Here is a 26,618-nt window from a genome sequence, read left to right as displayed (position 1 = left end):
TGCTTTATACCATAAACTCTGGAGAAGGTTCCAGGGGCCACCTCGCTCTGTATCTGACGAACATTAGTTCATGTGCTCACTGCTTGTGTCTACACAAACATTGCTGACAAGGGCAGATGTTGTAGCCACACTCATGCAATGCACAGGTACACCATGGTAACCAGGTGCGCCATGGTAACCGGGTGCACAGCGCCAATAGCAACCCTTCCTATATCCACCAGACTACCTGGGATTTCACTTTGTGATATTGGAGTTATTAAGACATATAATATTAATATGCTGTAGGTGGCAATACAAGGAAACTCAATTCTCTTCATATGTCTGAAAACCTTGGTTTTTAAAATGTTTCATTTTTGCTTTTTAAATTGGCAAAATAATTAACATGGAACTAATGTAGAATTAATTGCACAGTGCTTAATTTTGAACTACAGGAATTCCAGAAATCATTTAAACTAATGTTTTTAATTATTTCAAGGGTGGAAGGCTTGCATCTGGGTGTTAAGTTTCACTCACTGTGATGATACACACCTGTGATGAACGACTCTTCCAGGAAACCTAACAAAGAGCTTCTGCAGACTTTACACCTGCTGTCTATCCTATTGGCTTAACACACTCAGCTGTGTTTCCATGTGGAAACCTACAGCATTTACTGATCTCTGAACAGATCAACTCTCAAGGACAGCTGCAAAAGGCTGCAATTTCGTGTCATGTTTTCATAAAGTAACTGGGATCCCCTTTAGAGTTACTGAGTCAGATTAAAAAGGCAAACAATGAAAGAAAACGCCCATAAAAGTTCAAGGAATTTTACTTTGCATGAGAATAATTTCCTCAGATTTACACAAGATATGTATTTTAGACAAGAAACAGATTTCATTTTCAAAGGTAGGCGAATGAATGTTGATTTCTTTTGAAAAAGTGTGTCCTGTTTAGGGCATCAACCAACAGGCCATCATATTCAGTTCACAGGATTTTCAGGACTTTTTTTTTTTTATACTGAACCGCAAGTTGGCTTTGTGCACATTAAATAAATGTTAAGGATGCAGTGTATAAGGTGTTTGAGTTGCACACATAAACAAAACACACACACACACACTCATGATCTTCATTTCCTTCCTTTATGTTACTCAGCCCTATTTAAATTGTAAAATAAAGCTAACACCATTCCATGCATGAGTCCATAATTTGTCAGAAATGTCTGAACACGGCACACAGTCGACATCCCAGTGTGTTCTGCAGCACAGTTTACATAAGGCCTCATAGTCACTTAATGTTCTGTCAGATAATCAGACACATTTTATGAAACTGCAGACACGAAGTTCTGAAAGCCCAGAGCTCTGCGCTAAGAAAGTAAGAGTAAGACCAGCTAACACAATGAGCTTTACAGTAATGGCTTCACTCAGGACACAGATAGGGAGACCTGCACTTTTACAGATATTTGGCACTGCTGGCAAACAGTGACATCACAGTCTCTGCCTCAGCTGACTGAAATTACGCTGCTTGTTGGGGGAAAATATTATGAAGGAAGCTGGACAGGCAATCCTAAACAGAGATAGTTTAAAAATGTATTTGCACACAATTGTTTTTATAGTGGTCACAAAGTCCCATTATACAATTTTAAAGTATTACAGAGTATTCTGTAAAGTATTCAGAGTGTTCTGACAGCCAAGATTAAACTCATGAATGGCTTGATATCTATTGAATTTGGCTGAATACTGAATTTTGTATGTAAAAAGAAGAAAAGACTAAACTTTAGTTCACCAGGATTGGCTTTTTTATGTACTAAAAAGGAGAATATGGAGAAGGGAATGAAGGATAAATAATTCTAAAATAACAAAATAACAGGAGAACAGTGTAATAAATAAAACAGTAAAAATATAAAACACTGTACTTCTCTTCCACAGGCTGTATGACGGAAACATTACTGAGGTGTCAGGTGTGAATCTCAGTGAGTGAGCTGGGGACGAACGGTGTACAGTTAGTCTCAATGGACGGAAACTCTCTGCACAGAGCCGTCTACCTGAGCCGCCTCCGCCTGACACGCCTTCTCCTGGAGGGTGGAGCTTATGTAAATGAGAGCAATGAGCGCGGGGAAACGCCCCTGATGGTCGCCTGCAAGAGCCGACACACCGATCACCACGGCGTTCCGAAGGCAAAGATGGTGGAATACCTGCTGGAGAGCGGTGCCGATTCCAACATCCAGGACAAGAGCGGCAAAACCGCTCTGATGCACGCCTGCTTAGAGGAGGCGGGAGGTCGGGTGGTGTCCCTGCTTCTGGCCAGTGGGGCTGATCCCTGTCTGGAGGATCACACCGGCTCCTCTGCTCTGATCCACGCCATCAACGCCAGTGATGAGGAAACGCTGAAGCTGTTAATGGACGCCTACAAGGCCAGAGGGAAAGAGGTACTGGTCATTATTCACGACAGGTTTGCCTGCGGAAGGCAGATGGCCAAACAGTATCTAAAGATTCCCCCACTAGCATGTGAGCCATGCGATAACCTGTGTGCCTCCTCTACACCCTGCGCTTCACCTTCTGAAATTCACCTCAGCGCCTCATCCCAAGAGACATCCTCATTCCGCTCTATGGACACGTTCTGCTTCCAAGATCTGCAGAGCATGGCCAGCTCTCAGCCAACGTCTCCTTGTCACCAGCCATCTCTGGTACATGGGAGACTGAACAAACTTCACCATCTGCAGAGACTGCACTCAGAGCCCTGGCTCACCATACCCCAATCCTTTCTTGCCCAACAGCAAGCCAAAGGCACCACTCCAGTGGAGGAACTACCTGACATAACACCTGAAGAAGAACAAGCTTTCAGATTGACTTCTGGCTCTCCTGTCTCTCGGCACTGCAGTGTTGACCTCAAAAAAACAACTGGTTCAAGCCAGAACCTACTTCAAGAAAGCAGCATAAAGGCTGATGGAGGTTTAAGACCAGAGGGAGCTCTGTGTCGTAACATGTCCTATGATGGTTTATTTTCACTGCACTCTCTTTCCCACCCGAATCTTCACTCCAAAAGTGGTGCAGAGGTCTCAATAGAGAAAGACCCGAAGAAGTCACTGCCTAACCTGGCAGTGTCCAGCCTCTGTAACATCATTCAGCATTGGAGGATGGGAATGGACCACTACAGCTCAGATTCTCAGCTTTCAGTGTCAGGCAACTGCCCAGAGGAACATAAAAGACATCTTGAGAGGAAGCGACTTGTGACTTCACGCTCGTCCACTCTGATAGGGTCACGAGAAACCCCTGAGAACACTTCAGTGGCGTATATCCAAAAGAAGCATCCAATCAGCCTTGAGCGCAGTGGATCGGGGGCTCTTCTTCCAGATCTCACCTCCTACCCTCGAACAGGCTTCTTGCCACCGCTGAGTCAGCATGCAGTTATTCCACACATTAGTGGACCACGCAGCTCTAATGCTGTGACCTCCAGCAATAAGCCAGTCTGTGGATTGATGACGAGTTCAAAGCTGTACCTCCCCTCAGCTCCTGCTGGCTTCCCCAAGGATCTGAAGACCAGGAAAACGCCGACCAGGAGGCATTCCATTCAAACCGAGCAAATCAAACAGCTGGGGGATTTCAAAGAGATCTTTGGACCTTGATCAGTGAAATGTGGTTAACCGAGCATGCAGACTGATGGAGGGATCTTAAACATGGTTGTTATGTGTCTAAATGTAGTACTAAGAGATCATAATAAATTGGTTTGAGGACCTGTCAGGAGATTCAAATCCCCTGTACCTTTAAACACATTTTATTCATCTAACAGCAGAAAGCTTAAAACTGATAAGGAGTAAACAGCTCTGGAAAAAAAATAAGAGACCACTCCAAATTTTTCTTAAATCAACATCTCCACATGTACAGCAGCCATTCCATTCAAGTGTTTGTTGAATTCCTTCACAGACACACCTCAATCTACTTAATGAGACGCTGAACAGGTGATCACCTTAAAATCCTGTTCTAACGAGCAACAGTATAAAAAACACTGCTGCTGTCATCACTGTTCTCTTGTTATAGAACCAGCTGGATGGGAAAAGCAGTGCCAGGACTACCCATAAATTAAGTGTAGTCAAAATACAGCTACAGACCATGCCAAAAGAGTTGAAAAGAAAGGCTGTTAATGAGGAAAAGAAGGGTTCAATTGTAGCTTTACTGGCAGAGGGATACAGTGAGCATCAGGTATGCTTCTATCTTGAAAATTTCAAAAAGTACAGTTCATAAGAACAAGGTCAAGCAGCAAATACATGGGACAGCAACAGCTACAGACTGGCAGAGGTTGAAAATGACTCTCTACCGACCGTGATAATCGCCACCTCCTTCTAATGTCAACCGTAAGATGATGTCAAGTGACCTACAAAAAGAATGGCATGCAGTAGCTGGGGTGAATTGCACAGCGAAGACAGTTTGAAACAGGCTTCTAGAGGCAGGGCTGAAGTCGTGCAAAGCTAGAAAAAAGCCCTTCATCAATGAGAAGCAAAGAAGAGCTAGACTGACGTTTGTGAAAGACCATAAGGATTAGACCATAGAGGACTGGAGTAAGGTCATCTTTTCTGATGAGTGCAATTTTCACCTTTGTCCAACATCTGGTCATGTAATGGTTAGACGGAGACCTGGAAAGACCTACAAGCCAGAGTGTCTTGCACCCACTGTGAAATTTGGTGCAGGATCGGTGATGATCTTTCAGCAAGGCTGGAATGTGTCTTTGTGAAGAACACAGGAATCAAGCCATGTACAAAACTGTGCTGGATGAAAATTTGCTTCCTTCTGCTTTGACAATGTTCCCCAACTCTGATGATTGTTTTTTTCAACAGGACAATGCTCCGTCACACAGTCAGGTCAATCAAAGAGTGGATGAGGGACCACCAGATCAAGACCCTATCATGGCCAGCCAAAACTCCAGACCTGAACCCCATCGAAATGTGATCAAGAGGAAGATGGATGGTCACAAGCCATCAAACAAAGCCAAGCTCCTGGAATTTCTGTGCCAGGAGTGGCGTAAAGTTACCCAACAGCAATGAGAAAGACTGGTGGAAAGCATGCCAAGACACATGAAAGCTGTGATTGAAAAGCAGGGTTATTCCACCAAATATTGATTTCTTGACTCATCCTAAACTGAAATATTAGTACTTTGTTGTATATAAATGAATAAGAGCTTGTTTTCTTTGCATTATTTATGGTCTGAAATTTCTGTGACTGTTTTGTAATTTTGACCATTAGTCATTTTCATAAAATAAATAAATAAACAAATAAATAAAATACAATATTTTATTTGGAATTTGGAAGAAATGTTGCCAGTAGTGTATAGAATAAAACAAAACTGCTCAAACACCTACCCATCAATTGTAAAACTAGAGAAACTGATATTTTTGTAGTGGTCTCTTATTTTTTTACAGAGCTGTGTATATATATATATACACACACACACACACACACACACACTTGTCTGACTGAAAAAGGTATGAGGTATGTATTTATTACTATGTATATCTATATTACATTTAAAAAATCTAGTGGATTTTTCATTATGGATTAATGAATTCACAACTCAATCTAGGAATGTGCAAACACCATGAAGAAGTCTGGTAACAGTTACTGGGCATTGTCATCAAATAAGTCACATCACATTTTCAATCTACAAATATACTAGCAACAAAGATTCATTTATGCATCATATGTATTAAGTCTGAGGTGCCCAGTTCTGAAGGACCTACAGACAGTCCTGTATCTGTTTTGTGAATAATCAGAGTCGGGGACATTACGCTCTGATGGATTGGTCCACAAAAGATGTAAATCTTATAGGAAATGGCCCATTTTTCTTTGTGTGTCTCAGACCTGGAGGCCCAACACATGGCATTGTTGTGACTTCCCTGCACCAACATAATATCAATTCTTAAACTGTTTCATTTGAAAGGTTTTGATTTGATATTTAATGTGAATGATTTTCATTGATGCCATACTGATTCCTAAAATCCCAAGATTACTCTCATACTCTCAAATCTGTGTAAAGTCTCATTATATGTAATTTTATTGTGTTGCTGTATCAGTGTTAATGTTTGTATTGTTAATAAAACGTAATTAAATGCAATAATTTGGGCCCAATCATCAATGTTTAACCTTTTCAATAATCAGAAATTTAAAAAATCATAATTTGATTCTGAAAATTATAATTTGATTCTGAAGGTTTATCAAAACAGAATATACAATATATGAAATCAAGATAGAACACTAAAAAATCAAATCAAATCAGTACTCCTGTGTGGAAACAAACACACTCAGACATCCATTGTGCCACCACTAAAATGCTGAATGTTGCACTCAAGAGATGTGTGTTATGATGAGATCTGCCTTCCTCATCTCTCAGTCCCTACTGACCACCTGGGTAGAATTTTAGAAGTTAATTTAGAAGTTTAGTGGCCTTTCTCATCTCTTTAGACAGCAGCTGCTCACAGAGAACAGAGGTGCAGATAAGAATGATAATGACATAAAGGCAACAGCCTACTTAGAAGCAGGATGATAATTCCATCCTCCTCATGGAACTAGCATCTTCTCCACATTTATGGCATTCCATCCAAAGTGACTTACGTTATGACCAAGTATTATTTGAACAATTGGGGGTTAAGGGTCTTACTCAGGGGCCCAACAGTGGCAACTTGGCAGCAGTGAGGCTTGAACTAGCAACCATCTGATTACTAATCAAATACCTGAGCCACCAGTACCCTCCACTAGACTGCTGAGCTGCAAGTCACCCTCAGAATTGGACCTTTCTGAGGTTTGTAAATGGGCAAGTGGCCTGCCCCTCAGGAGCAGTTGGGGCTGTAAGATTCCTAAAACACCTGCTCCCTGCAGTCTCAGGATACGTGGCTGAATGTTTAGGAAGCTTAGGAAAAGAATGGACTATGCCTGTGCACAAAGAGCTCCCATCCCTGGACTTACTTTACTCGCAAACAGATCATGTTGTGTTTCACAAGCGCACAACAGTGATGACTGCTGTGCTTTTGAGACTCATCTTCCTTCAGTGTTCTATGGTGGAAGTGGTTCTATGGCTTACGACAAGCAAAACTGTCCATATTTAGGTATGTCTGGTGACTATTTGCACATGTAACAGGTTTTACAGATCCACTGTAGGTCAGTACCATTTTATACATGGATTTACGAAGAGCATGCACCACCTGGAAATTATCTGCATACTGGGCTGTTTCTACCAGGGGTATAGCTAGTTTATGGGCCATATTTGAATGCATTTCCCTCCAAGATATCTGTGCTCTGGTTAGCAGGGTTACCTCACACATATTTATCAGATTCTCTGTGTTTAATCTCAGTGCATGGTACACACTGTGTTCAGTGCAAGAATGCTTTGGAGTCCGAGCCTCTTCTCTTTGCCCCTGTGGATGGTCATGGCTTCATGGGAGTAGATCTAGCCCGTACTGAGATACCAAATTAAAGAAAATGTTTGAAAAAGAATGTTGTGCCCTAGGTCACGGAAAACAGGAGTGATCTTACCAGATGTGTGTCTCCTTGCATTACATATTACACAGTGGAAGTACACAGGAAATAATGGTGCTTTATAATGTATTTCCTGTGTAAAGATAAACATTTTCTTTGTTTTGGTATTAATTCAACATTTATCAAAATAGCCTTTATGTATGATCACAGGGTGATGTATCTGAAGCATCCTTTAATGATGTTTCCTCATGTATGTTTCTGGTATGACGTTCCAAGCTGTTTTAGGAACTGGTCAAGATCATCACATTGGTAAGCAATCCAGTGATTGTGGAGACCAGAACATTTTCCATCATGTAACTCGCTACTCTGTCCTGTGTAAATATTTGACTGTTTTAATATAGATGTGCATATTTATGCTCTACCAAATTGCCATCAATCTAGAGAAATTTTTCTTGCTTCCATACTTTTGGCCTGTTAAATATATATGACTTCCATGATTCACCCTACAGAAATACCATTGAATGAGAAGTAATATTCCACACTCAAACATCGTTTCAGTTCAAATCCATTGTCCTGGAATTTACCACTTTTCAGATACTTCCAAGCTGTGCTGTGTTCCCGTGCACTAGTTTGCTACAGTTATATGATGTCTGTACTCCTGCATAAAACTGAGGTAAATTTATTTGTATAGTGCCTTTTACAACACATCGTCACAAAGCAGCTTTACAAACGTATGAGTCCAGATCCCTAATGAACCATCCAAAGGCGACAGTAGGGAGGAAAAACTCCCTGGGAGGGATTTAGGAAGAAACCTTGGGAGAACCAAGACTCAGGATGGAACCAGTCCTCCACTGGGCAGCCCTGACAGTAACCAGTCCATGTTTTAAATATCATCTTGATATGAAAGTTGGATGAACTGCTTTTGAATTGCAGTCAGTGCTAAAATATTTTGCTTTTAAATTTTGATAGTAAATCAGTAATTGTCACACTATCTAAGGGATCAGTCAGAAACCATCAAAGGTATACTTTTGCTGTAATATTTTGGTGCCTGCCTATAAAACCTAATCAACCTAACAGCTACATCCATGCATGCCTTACTCTACTGCCCCATTGTTGCTTTGAGACCATATCTCTATCTGTTGTACATCTAATGTCAGCTGACAGCATAGTAACAATAACTAAAGCTTAATTATGTTCTGTGTTGGACTTCATGGCTAACAGTCAGCTTTTCCAATCATGCTCTCTGCAGTTTGCAGAGCTAAGTAATATCCCTTAGACTAACACACTTCTAATGTAAATCTTCTCCTGAGAGCCTTTTTGACCAGGTGTGTCAGATAAAAGAGTTGGAACTACACTGGAGGGGAGAAGATCTCCAGGATGTAAATCACCCATCTCTAAAACACTGTTGAGAAATACACAGTTAATGGCGTATTCCACTCGAGCTTACAGGCTTAAAAATGACAGGAATTATACAAAGTATAAGCCTTGCACATGCTCTGTGGTAAAGTAGGTGAAGAAAACCTCACCAGATGTACTCGAAAATGGTGGAAATTAAACCACATTCCTAATTTTGGCCTCTATGAAGACACACCAGTAAACAAAAATATGATTACAGATTTAATTGTACAAATATATGCACAGCCAAATATAGGCGAAAAAACAAATTGTGCATATATAAAAATTTTATTCTACATGTGATACATATTAGAAATGAATGTTATTACAAGAACATTCTTAGGTCCCAGATACCAGTATCTCCAAATAAAGCTGTTTTCATAAATAAATACACATTATGCAAAATGGTACAATTTAACATCTTTTTGTAAAGCATAACCTTTTTTTGATGATGTATCAAGTAAATCAACAATGGTGAGAAAAATAATTTAAATCCCCTACAACTGTACTCACTCCAGCTATAAGGGAGTAGAAAGTTATCCAAGATGTCTACAAAATGATCACATTTACTCTGGATCCATCCATAACATCATCTGTATTTACACATCATTTCCATTTACTTAAAGTATTTGAAAGATCTGCAGCCCCCATCAGAACTGGACCAACAGAATGACGTGGCACCCCCTCTGTTTATCAACCTGACACAAACTGCACTTGGCTTTTTTCCTGTTGTATCACCATGAACATACAGTTCTTAAAAATGTGGAATACTGAATCATACACCACCCATCAAATTTAGACTTCGAATAAAATCACAAAATGGAAGTGTACTATTTCTTAGTAGACACCGTACAAGAAAGGAAATATGAAAGTACAATCAGTTTTTAGTCATTAAGTTCACCATTCATCATAAAAGTGCATACTTAATATCTAACCTGTTAAATGGTTGGCATCTAAGGACTTCATTTTGCTGGTTTTTAGACAATTTCTCAATCATTCCCCTTTCTGCATTTATTAGGCATACATCAAATTAGCTCCAGTAAAATCACCATGAGTTCTGCTAACAAACATAGCCTGTGCAATCCATCACCAACAGCAGTGGCAAAACATGACATCAGCACAATGACACTCCTGCTGACCCACCTCATATGTCGCTAGATAAGGTGCAATATATCTGTTCTAAGGAGAGTTCATCACCACCATCTACTGGACAAATCATGACATTCATAACTTCCCAGCTATAGTCCATTCAGGAAACTGCAACAAACGCATGAGACCTCCTGAGATTTAACACTCTGTGTGTATAAAAGGTGAATCAATGTCCTTTTGAAGTAATACTATAAATCACTGGGTATGCAGGAATTTAGCAGCTACATGTTCAAATATTCAATCAAGCTTCACCAACTGGCCAGGGGTGGTATAGGACAACTAAGATCAATCTCTAGTTGAGGATTAGGTTAAGCAATCCTGGAAGATTTCCTTAAAAACAAAACAGACAAAAAACACACCAACTAAAACTGACTGTTATACTCTTAAAATAACACTAACGTGAGTGACATATACAAGATCAAATCAGGACATTTTACAAAGCTACATTTGTAAAATGAGACATTACTATAGTCAAATTTATGGTATATGTATTACAATACTTTATATTAAAATAGTGGATGAACAAAAAACAAACAAACAAAAACATTACAATAAATTATTTCCAAATATGTTTGGTACAAAAAGTAACATTTTATTTGTATGTGTTAAGATGGGGAGTCATTTCTAAAGACTAATTTTCATTTAACATCTCAAAGTGGGTTTTAAACGTCTACAAACCCACTACAACAGAGAACAAATCAGTGCGCAAATTCTGCAAATTGTATGTACAGCATTTTTTAGTGTTGACACTTTATTCAACATATAATAGAGTATGTTTTAAAAAACATCATAAGACTGCAAATCAGCTCTTCTGCAAGTGACTCTGAAGGTAACTTATGTAGCCTATCAAAAATATCACCTTTATTCAACACACAGAACTATTCAAAAATAGTATTTAAGCTTAATAAAAGCTTCAGAAAATTAACTGATAACTCCATCTACCCATTTAAAATAAACAGAGATGTTCATGAACCCCCGTGTGCTTTCCAAAGCCGGGGGAAATGAAGGCTCACAGTTTACTGTATTAGAAGCGAAATGACAAGTAACCCTTTCAGACGACTCACAGGCTCACTGGAAGCTACTTCAAGGATTGACACCAAGCACTTATGACAAAGACACACCGCAGATGCAAAATCTCAATCAGAAAACAATTTAAAAAGCAGTGCAGTGCCTTAGGTGCAAAGTCTGTTCACTCCAAGTAATATAATATTATTATTATTATATAATTCTAATAATGTTATTTGTTACTCTTGAATAATAATAAAGAATAACAATAACGATATATTATTATATAATTATTATTATCATCATCATCATCTTGCTGTTTTGTACACAAAACTAAATTTCAACAAACTGCATCAAATAAGATTTAATCCATTCTTGATCATTCTAATATTAATTACACCAATTGCTATGCAGTGCAATGGACATTTTCTTACAAACATTTTCCCTGTTTGTCCTATACAGACACTTCTTTGCATACCTTGCGTTTGTCTGCGCCAACCTTTGGCCGTGTGTCTTTCCAGAATACAATTTGTTGGCTCAAAGGAGGACCAACATCCCTGCCACTGGAAGGCGTTGCTCTCACCCTCTTGATTCAGAAACTCTGGGTGATGTAGAAGAAGAACTCCATGTCCACTGCTTGGTGAGGGACAGAAGAGCTTCCTCCATGAATGACGGGGATGAGGGCCCCGTCCAGCTCATTCAGATATTTCTGTGGTAGGAGCCGTCCTCCTGAACCAGCCTGGTACTCCACCTACCAAACAGCAGCGCAATTACAAAATGAACTAAAATGCCCCACGAGTGCTGGTTAACAGTGTTCCTGCAGTAACAAATACCATTAAGCAGATGAACATTAAGTTTACTATTCCAAATTAGTCATTAAGGCAGTGTTTGTACAAAAATGATGCACTGAGACATTTCAGTTCTGGTTCACTTAGGACTCACACTGACATATTTGTCAACAAACTACAAGATGCAGACAAGTCATATGCATATGGATACATCTTAATGGAACAGCTTTTGTGATGGACAGTTTGTGGCATTAACTATGATAATGTCATCCAAGATGGAATGCCACTCTACACTGGGTTGACTGTGGGGTGTGTGTTTGTGACACTGGTGACAGTCACAGCATTATGGAGGCATTTCTATCAGAAAACTGCATGAGCTTCTCTGCTGTAATAATCTTTTTGAATATGTGGGCACATTCTTGTCCTTATTCCAGTACAGTACAGTACTGAGGCATTCTGCCTCCTCATTGCTCCAGACCTGCCCGCTGCTCTTTCCTCCACCTCCACTCTGTTCTGTTCTCTCTGGGGCATTTAGGGCTGCGACACGTCCTTCATTTGGTCCGTCTGATACCTCTGGGTTGGACTGTGTTCCAGGATCATTTGGAACGAGGCCACTTGAGCTGCCAGGCTCAGTGGCTATGTTTGAGGGGAGGGGTTATTTTATCCCTTTCTACCTTATGGTTCTCCATTTGAGCCGTATCAGTGCACCGTAAGCATCAAGTCAATGTTCTACATCCTTCTACATATTAATTTTTATTTTATGCTTACCTACATGGCTGCTAGAATAAAGGACTGTTTACACTAAGTACATCTTTTTTTCTGACAAAAAAAAAAAAAGGATGCAATTTTTAATCAACTTCACTGCATTTTTAAAAAAACATTTCTATATCATTTAATTTCTCTTCCATATGTGTCAAAAGGTTTTCGCCATGTTTAACATTCAAAAACAGAATCAAATAAAAATAAAATACAAACATGATGGAAGCAAGCTAGCTAATAATTTGCAGTTATTCCTGATTAAGATAAACAAAAAATGAGTATAAACAGGAACCATGTTACAAAAGGTACTCACTGCTGTGGTCTTTCATTATTTTAAAGTTTCAAATAGTCAGTCAATCACTTAAATTTAAATTTTAATAGTCAATCTGCTTCAAACAGTACTGAATGCAGACAGCAAGAAGGTACACAACGTGAGCTAAAAAAAATGACCCACATGTATATCAAATCTTGGGGCAGTTCACTGTGTGTAATGCGTCTAAACACACTGTTAGGCTGTATGAATCTACAGCTTGTGACTAGATCAAATCAGCCCAGCTTAGTCTTTTTTTCCCCCCTTATATCTTTATGTATAATAACCTACTTCAAGGCATTGCTTGCCAGCAGATAAGAGTTTGGATGGCAAAATTGAGAGATTATTCTGATGTCTTTATTAGTGGAAAAAAGGGAGGGCTCAACCGCCCCTGCTGTGTCTGCACGTCAAACGACCCGCGCCACCGCTGGTCTGGAAGCGGACTGAGAGCGACTTGCTCACAGGATCTCATTCTGCTGATCTGGCTCAAATGGCATTTGCTCCAGCAAACCACACTAACAGACCAATCGCACAAGGGTTCGTTTCAAAGTCTGACTGCACCCTAAAACACACCTGTGTTGTAGTGCTCATCTATACAGACTATAAATCACTGTTCTTAATCAAACATTATGAACTGCAATGCCAATGTTTTTAGGTTTTTTATTATTACTCTGTAAATATTCAGAAGAATTTGTAACCTGAAATACATGCTTTGCAATTCACAAAATGTTTGACAAAAAAAAAAAAGCTTGTATAAACATGATAATACAACATGAAACAGAGTTACCATGTCAGTGTCAGTGGACACCCGAAGTCCAATAGCGTTGATTCCACTCGTGATGAGGACAGTGAGGTGGGGACAGAGGGCGGCACAGCTAGCGGTAGCGATCTCTCTCTGGAACTGACTGCAGGAGGCAAGCACACTGGACAGGGAGCAGTCTGGGCTCTTCAGCAGGTAAAACACCTGGAGAGGTGAGGGAGGGAGAGGTGATGAACAGAGAAACAGCTTGGAGAGGTGAGGGAGCTTAGATTATGGCTCATCAAGGCCCCTGTAGTAGAGAGTGATCTTAGATAATAGCTCATCAGGGCTTGTGATGACGACTTTGTAGAGGACGCACCTCGGTACACCGAATGGCACGCTTATCCATCTCAAACTCTGAGTCCTGTTGGATCCGGATACTGGGCACCCCCTCCAGGGACTTCCCATCTATGGGACTGGTAATGCTGTGAATGTCACACACACACACACACACACACACACACACACACACACACACACACAGAAAATTTAATTGTGAATCCAATATAATGAATCGTATTGAATCGCGAGCAGAGTGCATCATTACACCCTTAGAGTTGAACATTACCATGTTAAATGATGACTTTTATTCTCCAAACAAACAGATTTAAATGCAAGGCCTTGTCTTTTATACAGACCCTATCAGACTTGACCAGCACCATCAAAGCCAAACCAGCAGGCCTACACAGTCTACAAAGCACTTCACAAGACTGGCAGAAGATTTACAACAAGCTCTTGATTAGTATCGATTTGCATGGAATTCAGTGAGCTTGTACCCAGTATTGACAAGAGGAGTCCAGTCTACCCAGCGCACAGTGACATTCTCTCGGGAATCGCTGGAGTCGGCCTTCCCGCATGCAATCTGGAAGTCCGTCTGGTCCTTCAGGGCCTGCCGCAGAGCCTCCATAGTCTCCGGAGGGATCTGCACCATCAGCCCATCTGAAGGTTCCCCAACAGATAAAACATACAAGGAAAAGCCACAAGTTCTGTACAGACATTTTGATCAAACTAGCATCTTTAATCAAATATGATTTAACTACTGTGGCAAAAAGCAATGTGTCATTCATGAATGATAAACAAACCATTTAGTGGCTTTCATTCATTAACAGTATTAAGTATTTTGTCTGGCTGTTAGCCAGTTACCTTCCATGGTCTGGGGAAGAGGCATGCACATTACCTTCCACAATGCTAGATTTGGCAAGAAATCCTGATGAGGCCTTCAGAGCGCCATTGAAAACCACAAAGCTTGCTCCAGTCACTGCGAATGTAAAAACCACCAAATCAAAAAGGTGGCAGCTTAAGGAAGGATACACTGGCTGGCTACACAGAAAGGGGAGCAGCAAAAGGCAGCTGACCTCTCCTGGTCTTTCCCTGAATGCTGTTGGCTTGAGTCTGGTAACTGCCATCCTCGTTCTGTATGCAGACCAGGTGCGAATCTGCCTCGGTACTGAAACAAGCTCCCACGCTTATGACGTGCTCATTGGAGGAACTCACCACCTTGGTCATCTGCAAGTGATGCAGGCCTTTCAATTTAACATGTGCATGTCTTGGGAACATTTGTTTGAGATCCAGGCAAATCAAATGGCGAAGAAAGGTGCAGGATCCCTGCTTGTGTCTCTGTCCCTAAAGCCATGTCTTTACTGAGGTCTCACCTCATTAAACTTTGACCTTGGTATGTCGATGTAGCTGTTGCCCACTTCCATGTGGATCCGTAGGCCCTCGACTACAGGAACACTGTACTGGTAATTTCTCAGATCCTGCAGATTCATAAAACACCGGCGTCATCACTGCCTGTACGAAATGGACAAATGCTACCCAAAACAAATTTAGGCCAGCTCACAAAATGTGGTTTCTATATATACACTCAAGAGCCACTTTATTAGAGATTGCAGGTGCACATGTCATAAATCTTCAAGCTCTTCACCAAATGATGAGATCTGAGAATGGCTGGTTATTTCTGGGTTATATACCACCCTCATCCCAGCAGCAGCTACACTCTGCAAATGAACCTCTAAAACGTACCTGCAAGATAAGTGTATGCAATAAAGTGACCAGTGGGTAAAATTGGCACTTCCAGTAAAAGTAGCAGATAGTGGTGGTGAGAAGAGCACATTGATACACCATGTTTATGTGAAAAAGCTCCGTGATGCACAGAAAGGGTGTAGGCTGGAAGAAACAATTAAAGCAGGAGTAAAAGCGCACCACCCATAAAACCTGTAAATGTAAAACGGTGATCTTCCAAAAAGCCTTTTCTATCAGAAAGTGTGAAACTGGCTGACACACAGACAGTCCCTAAGAGGGTCTAATCTAATCACACGCAGCCTTAACTGGCCTGGGCCACTCGGTCACTAGGTTAGGAAGGCTGACCCCAGCAGCCGCCTTCTGGAGAATCAAGTTGCGCCACTAAAAAGACTATTTAGTTTCAATGACCCAAAAATGTTCCTGCAGAGATAGCAAAACAACATAATTTAATATTGCATTGTGAATAGGGTTACAAAATGACAGACAGTAAAGATGATGAAAATCTGGTGGTCAGAGATTCCACACACTATTTTAATTCTCATTTCATTTCTTTTATCTGAGGCCTTTATCCAAAGTGACTAAACTTCAAATGAACACAACTTGAGCAACTGAGGGTTAAGGGTCTTGCTCAGGGGCCCAACAGTGGCAACCTGGCAGTGGTGGGACTTGAACTGGCAAACTTCCGATTACTAGTTGAGTAACAACCACTGAGCTACCATTGTCCCACAAGGAGCTCCATGTGGACTTGCACTGCAGAAACTTGTAAAAGGCTGTGTGTTATCCATTTTTTGTTATACTGAATGAACATCCACTGCTGTAAAAATCACAGAAAATTTCTCAACTTTCCCCAAGAACTGGTCATGATGGCGTAATCCTTATCAAGGTCGGGTTGATATCTGAGTACATAGCGGAAAGATAAAGAGGAGGTGGTACTTACAGCAAGAAGGTTCATGATGGTATGTCCTGTCTCCCTGAAGACAGACTCACGAAACCTGGCACTAATTAGTGGGCTGGGATACACTGGGGGGAGGAGGGGCAACATGTTAGAAAGTTCATTCAGTTGCTTACCTGTAGCTGTAATATGTTGCGTACTATCAAAAGATCCATAAAACAGAATGCTTTCCCCAACATAAACATGGGCCAATGCAGTCAAACCACCTTCAAGCTAACTTTGATTCACACCATTTTATTCTGGCCATTCATCACTTCAAATCATCTGGGAAAATGGATGATCAGCAATTGGTGAAGTTTTAAAATTTCCCAGCCGCAATGGTACTGTTGGATGTCACGATCAACTTAAGCATCCCTGCAGTTCATCAAAGAATGCAGCGTGATCAAGGGACAAAAAAAGAAAAAAGGAAAACACCTTGGATGGTGTGGAAATGGGAGCAAAACCACTGAACAATATGACATGATAAAATGAAAACTTGTGCATTGTGAGGGGATCGTTCATAGTGCTTTCTCGTCCTGTGAAAATCTTGAACATTACATATGTGGAAGTGATCTTCTCATTTATCATGTCAATGAACTCAATGTTTGGAACGAGTTCTCAAAGACTGCAGACAGCACCATGCGCCAACACCTCAGACTGTCCTGAGCCTCAAAAAGGAAAAAGGAAAATACTGAAAGCTTACCACTAAATTCTGTCCCCAAACTGAGCAACAAGCGGAGGGGGAAGACTTTGGCCCAGGGAACCTCCAGTTTGTGAAGGAGGACCCCACATAGGAAGGGGCTGAGGGGCAGTGCAAGCCCCTCTAAAGGCTGAAAACTCGGACAGAAGAAAAGGAAACCACCATGGTCCTTGCTTTCCAGAAATTTGTCTGCAAATGTCACATTGCCAAGCTCCTCAATAAATTTCCCTGAAGGGGGGAAAAAAAAAAACGCAACATCACATTCAGTAAGACTCTACAAGCCTATAGAAACCATGCAGACTGTTCATTCCATACTGAATTCTAATGAACAAATGGGAATTGGATTTTATCAAAATTATATATTCTTGGGAAGGCCCCATGCTGGCCAGGGACTCACCATTCTGAGCATCTTGGTATATACTAATGTAAAGGTTGAAGATGTCTCTAGGCAAACTGTTCTCCTCTGAGAGACGCTCGAGAACAAACACCAGCTCTTTCTGGCCCACTCCCTGCAGACCAGTGGAACCCAAACACCAGCACTTCCTCTCGCAATCTGACACACAGTCACATACAGTTTTCAGTAAGGTAAGAAAATAAAATGAATTTAAATAAAAATAAATTAATGAATAATAATAATCATCATCAAATATATAATGATATAATAAGGGCTATGTTTCTTTATTCTCTGTACATGTTACCAACTTGACATACATGTTACCAACTTGACATTGACCACGAGGTTGGCATTCAGCACAAAGGTCAAAGGTCTTGGACCTCCTTCCTCCAAGAGCAGCATAATCTGGCAGGTGGCCGGTCGCTCCTCCACCAATAAATCTGTAATATGGAGGGAAGTTACACACCATATCAACATGTGATATGACTAAATTATTCAACTAAAAACCTTCAGCATTCTAAAGCACCTTGACAACTGTTTGGTCTGATCCTGTGACCTTGGGCCTTTCTGAGGAACACAGAGCCATATCACCAACACATTTTTCTCAACACCTGATCACACCCCTTTTAGATCCACCAGGACTCACCCCCTCCATCTTCATCTCCGGTGGCAATGAGCAATGGTGGTAGTCCCTCCTCATCCTCGGGCACAAGGGAAGGCACAGGCTCCACACAGCTGCCCAGGCCACAGAGTAGGGCGTAGTCCCAGGGCCCACTGGGCACCAGGCAGGTCACCTCTGCGCTGCCCTCAGGGTCACCTCCCTCACAATCCTTACTGTCAGGCTTTGAAGAACAAAGGATCGCAAATTAGACAGATTAGACGAACTGGACAATTTTCTTCTGTTCTGCTGTTAGCTTTGTTTGAATGATAGTTTTACATATTCTTACATATTCTTTACGGATGCATTTTCTAGACAAAACCAAATCTGTGACTATTTACAGTTCTAAATGGGGCAAGACTTCCAGGGCAAGACTGAAAACTGGGTCACAAACATAAAAGGCTAGTGTTTAAAGGCCATCTATTATTGCAAGTCTTATTATTAGTAACACAGTAGAACTATGATTACATTTTAGCCTCAGGTCCGAGTAGCCTTAGCTGAGATAAAAGGTAAAGTATTACTCCAGAGCTTATATACCATTGAAGGGTCTGGTGTGACTGGACTGGATTCCTGTGAGGATCTCCGGGGCCTCACAGAGAGCTTTGTGGTGTCTGCCACTTCGCCGTTCGGCAGGATTCCATCAGCAAACCAAACATGCTTGTGTTCTCTCGGAAAACCTGTCAGTTAATAAACACACAAGATATGTTATTATCCTGAGAAGACAGCACAGAAGACATCTAAACCAAAACAAAGATGGACAGATTTCTCCTTTACACCCCCTGGTCATCATTTCTGCTGTTTCTGTGTGTCATATACTGGACTCCACAGTTTACTTAAGGCTGAAGCACCACACTGTTCATAGCCAAGTTTAAGACATGATGGAGCAAATATTTCCTATCACAAAACAGCAAGAACTGGCTGTGCCTGCCCATTGCCCTCAGTGCGCACGCACGCGCAGGCACACACACACGCACACACACGAGCTTGGAGGTGGTGTGCACGTACCGTCGTTGCCGGGGTGCCTGAGGACAGAGACAGGCACCATGACGGTGGGTGGGGGGGAGTTGAGGGTGCCAGCTGCACGTGCCTGCTGCAGGGGGGAGATGGTGGAGCAGTACTCAGAGGGCACGCTGGGGTTAGGGCTAGGGCCGGTAGGGCTCATCATCCTCTCAAGGGCGTGAGCTGCACAAATAAACAAACACCAACAAACAAATGCGTCACTTTCCCCCCCACCATGTACGAGCTCTCTCGCAATAACATTTGTTTTGCGCAAGGGGACATTTAGAGTGTGAGGGAAAAACAAACACAAAAAAAAAGCATAAAACCAAGCAGCAAAAGGACCACCTACTAGCGTAATTCATGTTTTGGTTAAATAAACCCATCAGCAAATCAACACATTAGCCTAAATGACAATAACGTAACCACATCACTGCTAAGAGAAGGCAGTTCCTTTCATCATTAACAAATTGCTAAAATCTATACACTCAGAAATGCTCAAAGTCCAGTGCAATAAAGATTGTTTATTCTTGCACCAATCCTTTAGACATAACACGCAGCCATAATGTTTACCACAGTCGTAAGCATCAGTTAGAGTGAGTGTCATGGGCCAGCCAAGCAACTGCAGAACCAGACCGAACTGTGCATTAAGGTAAGTAAAAGTTGCTTCCAAACAGAACGTCTAGTGCTCCAACCATAGCTGCTGAGTAAGCCTTGCCTCGCAGCGTATCGATTAAGGATCACAGAACCTCATCGAGCTGATTATACTGGCACCAGATGTGACAGTAGTGAACACGCAGGCCAGAGTATAAGCTTACAGTCCCACACAAGTCACCAAAATGATTCGGCAGGCTGAGGTAAAGGAATGAACACGGATGTCCTTCAACTGCGCCACCAAGTCAACCAGCCTGAGCACATCCTGCTTCATTATCGCCAAGGCGACTTCAAGGAAGTTATCACATTTTAAAGTTCAGATATCCGCTGCTAAAAACGTAAGAGCAAGAAAATGCAGAATCTATTTGTCAATGTGCTCAAGGTAGCGTAGATATTCCATTCGGCTAGCAGGTTTCCTCACCTCGGTCTGGTTTATCTCGAAACCAAATTCCCCTACATCTTGGCCCAGCCGGGTGTGTTAGATGCAGAGTCCCTGGAGTGGTTCAGCACGAACTGAGCACGGGGGATGAGCATGTCCCATTCTATCAAATGAGCGACTGAGAGTGTGAGAAAGAGAGAGGGAGGGAGAGCGAGAGGGAGAGCGGGAGGGAGGGAGGGATGGGGGTGCACATCCTCTCGCTTCAGGACTCGCGGTCGGGACAGGGAGCGGCCCACTTTCACGCTCTCACGCTGAGGTCCCATCTGCTTCCCCCAGCTACTGCATCCTGGCTCCCACCTCTCCCCCTCTCTCTGTCAGATGCCTGCACAGATGGTCAAGGCCATCTTAAATGGCTGCCCTGGGCAGACAGAAGCCAGAGAAGAGTGGAGGGTGACAATGCCTCCTTCTCCAAAAGGGAGATGCCGAAGATAAGGGTGAGTGTGCACGTGTCTGTCTGTGTGTGCATGTGTGTCTGAATCTGTGCCCAATGTGGAAAGCAGAGAGACTGAGAGCATTGCGCACGCTGCACCAGGTGCATCTGTACTGCACACACAGTCAAGGACATACACCAGCACCCAGAGGCTCCACCCAACGAGTCAGTATCACTCACTCATTTTCCCCTCCCTCTCCCTCTCTCTGTGTGCGCATGTGTATGTGTACATGTATCATTTCTTGAGAGAGCTGGTTGGCCCCTAGCAGCTGACACTCTGGTGATGAATGTCCTTTTTAATATGCAAATGGACCTCTTATGCTGCTAAACACAGGCGAGCCCTTTTTAGACTACACCGAAGCCCATCAAAGCCACCCAACACAGGCCCTACCTTTATAACTTTAGCAATAAAGTTCCTTCTACAGTCCTCCTAATTCAGCCACACCAATACAACAAGGAAACCACATTACATTCAACCAGATTTTCCAGCGAACAATTAATTAATTCAACCTTAAATTTAGAATTTTTACTGGCATTAGCTAATACCAATATATACATTTTAGCATTATATTCCAGCAGGTTAATAACCAAATATCAAAACACAAAAAAAACAAAAAAAAACAAACTATGAGCTTTTAATGTTTGAGACTTTACTGGGCAAAACGTTTCACTGAATCTCTTCCATTCAGTTAACACCAAAAGGAACTAACCCTACCAAAAGAACATGTGACTGACATTATCTGCTACAATGTCCTAGCTGATGACACTGCAGTAGTGTCTAAACGTCATGTCTCATAAAAACAGAGGTTTACCCAAGTATAATGATCATGACAACAATAAGAGGAAAAGGGTAAACCAGACACCTCAGTGAGCACAGGCTACATGACAATATGATACAGTTTATTTTACAACTTGATTAATACAGTCTTAAAACTGGAAACCATTCGCTATAAACTAACGTCAGGGAATCTATAAAAACACTGTAGGCTCAGTACAACCTGCTGACTCAGGTTATTTTACTAAGCATCTACCTCTCTATATTTAGCCCAGAACTGGCAGACTATACACATACATATGAGTGTGTTTGTGTGTGCATAATAGAAGTTAATACAAATACATAATACATTCTTTGTTTTAGAGAATGCTACTGTCATAGTAGTGCATGCTGCACTACTAGCAACCTGTATGAAATCCAGACCTCACCTAAAGATTAAGGCAGGAAGGTAAACTTTAAAAAGCAACTTCACTGGACTGTACTGCTTCTAAAAAACCTTTATTCAAAGCCATATTGTTAATTTAAAATGTGCCATGGTGAGAATTACTCCCTACAATATTAATATACAAGGGTTGCAATGCTGCCAATAGTCCATAATGCACAATTCTACAATAGTAATCCATTTTTTTTCCCACAGGGAGTTTTCTTCTGCAAAATGAGGGAACACATATAGAAGAGAACACTTTACCTACTGACACAAATATCCACAGCAACTCTAAAAAATAAAAGTATTAAAGTATTTTAATACAGAACACATCAGACTGTAGAAGACAGCAAACATGAGGCTGTATGCTGTACAGATGTAACTGGACAATCTAATTTGACCACTCAAGTCCATTATAGCACCAGCAAGCCATTAATGAGGTACCTGAGACTCAGTGAGCAACAGAGCAGCTCTTTCAACAACTTCCATGTGATTCGTTCAAATTTTCCAGCTTGGCATCAGTTCAAAGTAAATGACAATGAAACTAAATGCACTTACCTTTTTGTATGGTTTCATAGCAGACGACACAAACTCTTGCCTCTTTCTCCAAATACTTCAGTTTGCATTTACGGTTGCAACAAACAGCACAGTATACCTAAAACCATAATCAGCACAGGCTACATGACCAGACGATCCATTTTACTTTCCAACTTGATTAAATACAGTCCAAGCTTAAACGTGGACACCATTCACTATGGACTAATGTCAGGGAATCTATAAAACATTGTAGGCTTACTACATCATCTCTATGTTTGGAGATATTCTCTCTCTCGCTCTGATCCAACTCCCCATCTTGTGTAGTTAACAAATTTTAAGAAAAAATGATTAATGTAGGCAGCATGCTGATTTTAGAGAATGCTACTGCTCAGTACTTTATGTGACAGGGCTACTGCCATATGGCTAGTGAAAGGAAAAACATGAGCGAATATGAATAACATATTACTGTGATTAACAAACATGAACAGCCATGATGGCGATTAATGAGCCTGTTAATATTAAAATAAGCTACAAACATGCCCATGCCAATTGACTCACTTTGCCACAGGCTCTGCAGTGATGCCTCCTCTTGGTAAAGGTGAACCTTTGTGCACATTTCATACAGTTGGGAGCCTCAGAATCAGGGACCCAAGGTGGCTGCCTTGAACCCAGGCCGTCCTCTTCTGCTCCTGACCAATCGAGTGAAGACACTCCTTCTCCAGAAATCTCCCCTGGGTAAGGTGGGGGCTCTGAAAGCTCTTCCTGGCCATAGCTGTCATCATAGTGTTCATGACTGGGGTACTTTGAGTTATTCTCACCCTGGCTGGGAGTCTCACTCACTGTAGGAGTTACAGGAGAAGACTGTGTAGTTTCATCTTCAGAACTCGACACATTCTCCTCTGATTGAGAACTACTCTGTTCCTCTTGTGGTGGTAGTGAGCTTGCTGTTTGGCCAGACAACTGCTTTGGCCGTGCTCCTCCATACCATGGTTGTTGGGTTGTGTTGCCCACAGCCTGAAACTCAGTGGGACTGGGCACATTGTGTTTCTTAATCATTTGCATGTCTGGTTTCGAGGAGCTACTTTCCTGAGATAAGGAAATATTGAAACGTTCACTCTCCTCCAAATACCTACCAGATCTGTCACTTTCAGGTGAAACAATTATGTCTACTAACTCTCCCTCTAAAACTCTGTTAAATCCTGAAAGGTCATCAACTACAAATCTTTCTGCCGACATCTCAGGGTTGCCTTTATCTGCTTGCCCCATCAAGTAAGCATCTAGTTCTTCGTCAGTTACTAACATGATATTTTGCTCACTTTCAGGCAGGTAATCACTGGTGAAGTCAAACTCTGAGGGGTCATCAGGGCTCCCTGTATAGCTAGGAGACTGGCTACCCTCAGGCATGTCTCTATATACGAGAGTCTTTGGAAGAGATATGGTGCAATCAAAGTTTCTGTCAGGGAGAAGAGATGTAAAGGATGCTGCCCCTTCTGGATTTGCCATTATTTGTACCAGTTCGGGATCATCCTCTGGGCAGGAACCCACCTGGCTAAGACATATAGAAGTCCCTACTTCAACAGATGGCACAATAAAGTCCTCAGCCTCTACAATGGCTGGAATTTCTTTGCAGTCAGAAGGTGGGTCTTCAGTTTTGTCTTTGGTTTCTTGCAACATTGTCTCCTGATGGTCAAAAGAGGCCACAAGAGATCCACACATGGATACAGCCATAGGGAGACATGAGAGGGAAGATGCCCCTTCTTTAGAGGGAATGGCTGAGGAAGTTTCTTGGCCCGCATCGCTGTTACCCGCACTCAGCTGTATATCTGCCAAGCTGGACAGACTTGTTCCAGCATCACTGGTTCCTATAATGTCCTCTATCACACTAGAAGAAACTAGGTTATCCGGGTTAATAGTGTCTTCTAAAGAGCACTGGGAGTTGCTGTGAATTTCATACAAGTTTGAGACGTCTGGACAACAACTCTGAGGCATCTCCACTTCATTATTATCTAAAGGTTTTAGGTTATTTGAAATGTTCGGAGTTTCACTAGTCCTTTCCACAGCTGCAGGCAATATGACATCCAGCAAGCTGAGAGTGCTAGAAGAGCCAGTGAAGTGGCCATCATAGTTCAACTGTTGTAACTCTTCACTCTGTTTAAACGAACCTCCCGGAAATGACACAACTGGACTATCAAAATCCACCAGCAGCTCCTCCTTAAGCTGTTTTTCAGCAACCTCCAGCACTTTCAAGGCATCAAGACTGTTTACCTGTGGGAGACTTGCTGATCCTGTATCATTAACTAGGTCACAGACAGGCTTCAAAGATCTATCTGGACATGGAGGAGTCAAGCCTTTGGAAGCCCTGCTGTCAACAGAGGATAAGAGGTCAACACCGGCCAACGCCTTCCCCTTTGCCTCTTCGTCTCTTTGGTTTTGAGTGCTGCTACTTGTAGCTGGACTATAGTGTAGGTCATTGACATCAGGGAGAGTTTGTGAAACTGTGGATGTCTCTGGTGTAAAGCAGCGAGATCCCAAACAGTGACGAGGGTAAGAGGTTGAGCCTTGGCATTCAGAATTTACAAATGTAGTAAGTTTATTCTCTGCCTCCTCTGGAAACAGGACAAAATACAGTCTGTTACAATTAATTTTTAAACCCATATTCTGTAAACTTTATACATTAGCCTAAGCAGCCTTATAACAATACACTTTAACCTAAAACCTACATAAATATGACAAACTACAAGCAAAAAATAAAAATAACGTAAATGACAATTTACATTATTTACAATAATACCGTATATTATATAACCAACTGTACTGTTAGTGAGGGAAAAGACAACGAATTAAATCAGAAATTGCGCATTTATCTTTTTCATTTCACAGGTTATGCTACAGCAAAATACAAAAACGTATCTAACCTGTGTTTAATTCAAAGTCATCCAAAAGCCTGTCCAAGTCACACACAGCAGCTTTGAAGTAACTGTCCATCCTAGGGGTACAATATCCTTCACTTACCCCTGTTGGAAGAAATGAACATCGAGTAAAATTATACTTTTATCGGACACCGAGTGAGTTTAAGATTTAATATGCCGCGGCATGCTATCGTCAGTTAAAGGTCTAGATATCCATCTTAGCCATGTTGGGACTGTAAATGACAGACAGACTAGATAATTAGCTTCAGGAGATTAGACCACTGTTTTAAGTTACAACTTCATATTCAGATACTCCTATGTGCTGTAACTTTACTAGGTTATACATGTCATTGATGTGTCTAGCTAGGATACATTTCCACTGCCAAAGGCCCAAACTAGCTAATAATATGGCCAACGAGCCTTTAAAGTTAAACTTAAGCTAAAATGGTCTTTTCGTGACGAGAGCCGTATCATTTCACTGCCTTATTAGCTGGCTGATAATAATAACGTGCTTTAAGGTTAGAATTAATTACATGCTAGCACCCTAACTACAAAATCGCTGATAAAACTAAAATATCACTGTTTAGTCAGATTGGTTAGCTAACCTAGCTGGCTTTTTGTTTACATCTAACAAACACTGTATACACACTAGCTAGCAACTATCAGCATGTAAGCTATTATCTTTAATAGTTAACTTTAACATGTCTAGTTAGCATCGTGTCGGTTAAAAGAAATATTGTTAGCCAGCGTAGCTAACTAACGCTAAATAGCCATTTAGCTGGGGAGAGCTAACCTAGCTAACCCAGCCTAGCATAAGCTAACCCCCTGACACAAAACAAACCCCAGCAGTGTTGAGATGACTAGTCACGTCCTTGGTTTGTCGGCTAGCTACCGTAAAAAGCTTCATAGTTCAGCTGTCGCTCTTCCAAGCGTTATTCCAGTGCAATAAGTCCTATTGTGGGCGATTTACTCTTGCGAGCTAGCTGGCCGGCTAGCTAAGCCGTATAACTACAGCAGATAAACAAATGCCTCTGTGCTCTGCCACAGCGCACATTCCGTCCTGTGCTGTTTGTGCCATGGCAGGTTAGACGCTCTCTTAAAGACAGCG

General features: G+C 41.6%; 2 protein-coding genes across 4 annotated transcripts; one reads left to right on the top strand and one right to left on the bottom strand.

The window, feature by feature from the left end:
* The first annotated feature begins 1,868 nt into the window (after positions 1-1,868).
* Positions 1,869-3,650, top strand: ankrd34ba (ankyrin repeat domain 34Ba). The gene has a single exon (XM_027021020.3). The coding sequence runs from the start codon at positions 1,985-1,987 to the stop codon at positions 3,596-3,598; it is 1,614 nt and encodes a 537-aa protein (XP_026876821.2). The 5' UTR covers positions 1,869-1,984; the 3' UTR covers positions 3,599-3,650.
* Positions 2,242-26,583, bottom strand: zfyve16 (zinc finger, FYVE domain containing 16). Of its 3 annotated transcripts, XR_014118563.1 has the most exons (19): positions 26,403-26,580; positions 25,517-25,615; positions 23,160-25,207; positions 22,623-22,719; positions 19,352-19,528; positions 18,884-19,023; positions 18,335-18,530; positions 18,006-18,128; positions 17,692-17,847; positions 17,298-17,522; positions 16,601-16,683; positions 15,294-15,398; positions 14,997-15,147; positions 14,819-14,899; positions 14,418-14,580; positions 13,961-14,066; positions 13,630-13,806; positions 11,464-11,736; positions 2,242-2,379 (listed from the first exon to the last, which is right to left on the bottom strand). XR_014118563.1 is itself a non-coding variant. In XM_027020104.3 (18 exons), exons 2-18 carry the CDS (start codon positions 25,584-25,586, stop codon positions 11,578-11,580), a joined length of 4,257 nt encoding a protein of 1,418 aa, XP_026875905.2. In that variant the 5' UTR covers positions 25,587-25,615; positions 26,403-26,580; the 3' UTR covers positions 9,101-11,577. The 3 variants fall into 3 exon arrangements, 1 of the variants encoding a protein (XP_026875905.2); XM_027020104.3 differs by lacking the exon at positions 2,242-2,379 and having other exon boundaries at positions 9,101-11,736; XR_014118564.1 differs by lacking the exons at positions 2,242-2,379; positions 11,464-11,736; positions 13,630-13,806; positions 13,961-14,066; positions 14,997-15,147 and having other exon boundaries at positions 14,525-14,580; positions 26,403-26,583.
* Positions 26,584-26,618: the final 35 nt, after the last annotated feature.

This window comes from Electrophorus electricus, chromosome 19 (assembly GCF_041902795.1).
Source record: "Electrophorus electricus isolate QZ-2024a chromosome 19, ASM4190279v1, whole genome shotgun sequence".
NCBI classification, from domain to species: domain Eukaryota; kingdom Metazoa; phylum Chordata; class Actinopteri; order Gymnotiformes; family Gymnotidae; genus Electrophorus; species Electrophorus electricus.
This window is presented reverse-complemented; position numbering and strand designations above follow the sequence as displayed.

What these genes read in the sequence shown, in the direction of transcription:
- zfyve16 (XM_027020104.3), bottom strand. Translation starts at nt 25,586, where the DNA reads ATGGACAGTTACTTCAAAGCTGCTGTGTGTGACTTGGACAGGCTTTTG. An exon ending in CAATGTCAAGTTGGTAACAT is followed by an intron (nt 17,848 to 18,005) that starts GTATGTCAAGTT and finishes ACTGTGTGTCAG; the next exon opens with ATTGCGAGAGGAAGTGCTGG. An exon ending in CAAATCTAGCATTGTGGAAG is followed by an intron (nt 14,581 to 14,818) that starts GTAATGTGCATG and finishes GGGAACCTTCAG; the next exon opens with ATGGGCTGATGGTGCAGATC.
- ankrd34ba (XM_027021020.3), top strand. Translation starts at nt 1,985, where the DNA reads ATGGACGGAAACTCTCTGCACAGAGCCGTCTACCTGAGCCGCCTCCGC.